We start from the raw sequence: 4,879 nt of genomic DNA on the forward strand, positions 1-4,879 counted from the left end.
AAAGAAAAGAAAAAGAAAAGAAAAGAAAATTTAAAAAGACCTTTTTTGAAATTTGCCACACATATCCACTGGGTGGGAGTGTAAAATCAGTATACCCCTTTAGCGGGTCTTTTGGCAGTGTTTATTAAAATGAAAAATACATAGCTTTCGACCCGGCCATTCTGCTTTTAGAAATTTGTTTACTGTCACATGTGTGCAAGGAAATACATATGAGGATGTTCACTGCAGCACTCTTTATTTTACATGGGAAATAACTAAATTTTTCTCAAAGAGTTTCGGGAGAATAAATCACAGTAAATGTATGTGGTAGAATACTATGCAATCATTGAAAGAATAATGTGGATACGTAAGTGCTTATATGGAAAGGCATTCAAGTAACACCATTTTTAAAAACAGGTATAGAATATGTGAAAAATTCATACAAAAATGAATTGACGTAGTATAATCCAGCAATTTCACATGTTTGTATGTATCTAAAAGAACTGAATGTAGCGTCATTAAGAGATATTTGAACACCATGTTCAAAACAGCATCATTTACAATAAATCAAAGGTGGAAGTAGCCCAAATGTCCATGGAGAGATGACTGGATAAATTAAATGTGATATATACATAAAATGGGATATTGCTCGGCCTTAAAAACGAAGGAAATTCTGACACATGCTACAACATGGATAAACCTTTAAGGATATTATGCTAAGTGAATAAGTCAGTCACAAAAATACAAATACTGTATGTATGCCTCCACTTAGATACTTACAGTAGTCAAAATCAGAGACGGAAAGTAGAATGGTGGTTGAGATGATGTATGAGGAGGGAGTTATTGTTTAATAGGTACAGAGTTTCAGTTTTGCAAGATGAAAAAGTTTTGAAGATTGTTTGCACAACACTGTGAACATACTAAACACTGCTGAACTGTACACTTAAAAATGGTTAAGATAGTAAATATTTTGCATATTTTACCACAATTTAAAATTTTTTTAAAAATTGATGCATCGTGTGTCTGCTTGTACATATACAGGAATTTCTGGAAAGTCTATTAATAGTACTTGGGTTTTTAATGTACTCCTGCTTTACTGTTTTTATCATTTGTGAGCTGTCAATTTTTAAAAACTTAAAATTGTTCAATAAATTATGATGAGCTTGTTAAACATCAGTAACAGCACTCTTTGCTTGCTGTGTGACCTGGTGCCAAAAGTGCAGAAGAAGCGCAGTAAATCCTGTGATTTCCTGGGAGGACATGAATATGTGGTGGCAAAGAGTGGCCAGCGAGAACACAAAGATGAGTACATTTTTTCTAAGCACAGAGGGCAATCCTGCTGAAGAAGGCAGGGGAAGTTCTGTCCGATTTTGAGGAAAAGCCAGTCCATGGTACACTTGGATGTCTGTGCAGACCAGTCTCACGAGGATCCTGCAGAGGGGTGCCGGGGATGGCCTTGACAGGTAGGTCGGGGCCGTGTTGTGGCAGGGCTTAAATGAACAATCAGGACATTTAGATTTCGTTCTGATGATAATGTGGAGCTTTGGAACATTTTGAGCAGGAGAATGTCAGAGGAAGGAAAATTAACCAGGCATGTTAGATTGAGTGGGATTTAGACTGGGGAGGAAAGGCAGGGAAGAAGTCAGGACACCGTAATCCAGAAGCAGGGTGATGAGGTTAGGATTCCACAATGGGAGTGGAAAGTTTGGTTGATTCTAGAAACTTCTAAAGAAAGAATGAACAGATAATTACGTATGAAGGGTGAGGAAGGGGAAAGAGTCAACAGTGACTGTGGTTTCAGACCAGGACAGTTATACCTAGGAGAGAATTACATCTCAGGCAAAGAAAGCAAACTGTTGAAAGAAAGCTAAATTTTGCAAGAAAGGAAATGAACTCCCTTTCACCTGTCGAGTATGAAGCAACAATGAGTCATTCAAGCAGATGTCACCAATATCTAATAGAAAAACTCAGCAGATTTCAAAAAAGAGGTAAAAGCATACACACAGTGCTATACTCATCCACACCTGCAGCTTCAGAAGATTCAATGTGGAGCAATTTTAGACAAATGGATTAAAATCGATCCCCAAAACTCTACTTTCTCAGCAAAGTCACCAGGTTTCTAAAGAAGGCATCATGAAATTTAGGCATGGGTTTCTCTCTTTCATTTTTTATCTATTCTGAAATATTCTACGTCACTTCTTTTTTCACATCTGAAATTGATTTACGTCACACAGTTGATGATTGATGTCCTACAATGAATGAAATATAATGTTGGGAGGATTTAAGGAATTCTCCAACAAAGGCTGATTGCTTTGGTCAAATGTACGCTTTCAGTATGGGGTGTGTGTGCACGTGTGTGTGTGTGTTGGGGGAGTGGGGCAGCAGGATTAATAATTTATGGCCACAGCACCGTCATCTAAGACCAAGAGAGGCAAATGAACTGGAGGGTTCCATCTGACCAAAAAAGACCAGCAAATGCTCAGGGACCTATGGACATGAACACAATTATTTCCAAGAAAAAAGATGAGCCATAACTCTTGTCTGACAAGTGTGATGGAGAGCAGACTTGCTTAGAAGGACATTCCCAGGAGGAGGTAGCATATACATTTCAGGCTAGCTTTGATCTCTAGCCTCTAGGAACAATTTTCTTGCTTTGTCATTATAGTTCCAAACATTGGTCCCTTTGGGGAAACTACTCCAGCTCAGCAAGCAAATGTCATCAGGTTTATTTTTGTTTTTATTTCTTTCCCTAGTGCAGGAAAGAAGTCCAGAATATGCCTCTATAGCATAAGGATTATTTTGAGCGAAAGGCATTTGAGAATCGACAGATGCAGGAAGAGTTGTTTTATTTTATTTTAATTTTTTCCCTGAACTTACCTGTCTAAAAGCAATGCCTCTCAAAAGAATTCAACTGTCTTAAATTCCTTCCCAGGAATTTTAAAACCAGGGAAGGTTGACCCTATCATTAGAAACAAGAAGTTGGTACTGGGATAATAAATCAGCTAATAGACTTTGTCACAAAACTATCATATCTCCTATCTATTCTCCCAAAGGCCTGTTTATCTTTTCTGAAAGTTATTTTCCAGAAGTGCCCTTTCTCCTTCTCCCTTTCCTTTATTTAGACAGTGTATAAGCCCCAAATTCTAATTGCCCCTTGAGTCATAACTTTCTGTGAACTCTGACTACTTCGGTGAATAAAAATCTATCTTTTCTCCTGCTAATCTGTATTTTGTTGGTTTAATTTGCAATCCCCCCAAATACTGAACCTAAGAGGGTAGAGGGAAAGTTTTACTTCCCTGACAACAGGAAAACTTATTTTGTTAAAGATGAATGGCACAGAAGGGGGAAATGATGGTTGGAGTGAGGACCAAAGAAATAACAAAAATGTCCACTTGTACTGAGACAAACTTTTCCTAAATATTTGTCAGTTAGTCCTTAAATATTTTGCTTAAGAGAAGTCCTCAAAATTAAAGAAACTACGTCTTCAATGTACTGAGCAGAAGGAATGGAGACTGTGCAGCTGAGGAAGCGGGGCCTGAAAAATAAGTGTGGGTTGTGTCCCCACACACCAAGGACTGGTGAGAGGAACAACGCACAGTGGTGGAGTGGCAACTGAGCAGGCCATGAGGAGGACAGATATTTGTTTTGCTGCATTCAAGGCCGCCTATAGTTCCTGCCCTTTGGGTGCTCATGATGGCAGACAAGCTCTCATGAAGGTGAACCAAAGGAGGGAAATCACAGGAGACCCGTTGGCCCCGCTACGCCTGAACAGCTGCTGCAGCCTGAACTTTCCACCTCACTCCTGCTTTCCCTTCTCCCCATGCATGCTTGCTTGTTGCACTGAACTCCGGTGCATCACTCATTCCTGTTCTCTTTGTCAGGAGAAAAAGTTCTCCTGACATGCAGTGTGTCAAAACCATACTCATCTCCCCAGTCCGCCTTCCACTTCCCGCCCCTATGCTCCCGCCTGGCTTCTATTCTCAAATTTCACCGCAGTCGACACCTCTCTCCAGATTTCATGGCTCAGCAAGGACACATACCATTCCTTCAGCCAAGCCATCCTTCTCCCTTTTCACTGTTTCATCCTTTTGTCTTTCAAACTTCTCACCAACTGGGTGCGTTTTATCCTTCTCTTTGTTAGATACCTAGCATTTACAGCCATCTCTAGGCAGATGTGTGGTCGTTCAGTAAGAAGGGAACACATGTTTTGTGTGCTCACTCCAATGGGTGTCTGGCTTATAAAGTTGGTGTGGTCCAGTTCCTGTCTGCCACCACCATTGTGCTCTGCTCTGCCCAACAGCTCAGAGAGATTTGCTCTCTCCACTGGCCCTGAAGGCCCTGAAGGCCTCCCATGTTCCCCCAGTTCAAACTTCACCTCTCCCATGAGGCTTTCCCTCACTGCATCCTGTACCCTCACAGCCCTTAACACACCACTCAACAAATACACATTTCCATCTAACCAAATGTGACCCTGCGTCCATATTTATGTTTCTATAGATTAATGCATTCTTGTTTCCCCTGCCAGGCTCCATTGGCCTGGTTACCTTTTGCCCAGGTATCAGGAGATGAGGGGATGGCGAGAGGCTCAGAATCCAAACTTGACAGAGTAGGTGTCCACCACTAGGTGACGGTGGGATCAGGCATCTCCTTAGGCTGTCTGTGCTTCTGCTTTCTTTTCAATGGAGATGCCTGCTTTCTTGGAAACACATGTGATGGTGGGCTAGCAGTAGAAGCACTACTGTAATAACAATGTGATCTTTGTCATTTCACTTCTTCGGACCTCATTAGTCCTACATATAAAAAGAGGAAGTTAAACTAGCTCAAATGTACTGAGCAGAAGGAATGGAGACTGTGCAGATGAGGAAGCAGGGCCTGAAAAATACGTGTGGGTTGTGTCGCC

General features: G+C 41.0%; 1 protein-coding gene across 1 annotated transcript in view; it reads left to right on the plus strand.

Annotated features, from left to right (window-relative positions):
- The window catches only part of LOC105555638, a 100,740-nt gene extending 96,137 nt beyond the window's left edge, over positions 1-4,603 (plus strand). The window contains exon 15 of the mRNA XM_012002665.1: positions 4,505-4,603. Within this exon, the coding sequence (XP_011858055.1) occupies positions 4,505-4,603 (99 nt within the window). The remainder of the gene's footprint in view (positions 1-4,504) is intronic.
- The last annotated feature ends 276 nt before the right edge of the window (positions 4,604-4,879 follow it).

The sequence above is a fragment of the Mandrillus leucophaeus genome, unplaced genomic scaffold (assembly GCF_000951045.1).
Source record: "Mandrillus leucophaeus isolate KB7577 unplaced genomic scaffold, Mleu.le_1.0 Scaffold693, whole genome shotgun sequence".
Lineage (NCBI taxonomy): Eukaryota > Metazoa > Chordata > Mammalia > Primates > Cercopithecidae > Mandrillus > Mandrillus leucophaeus.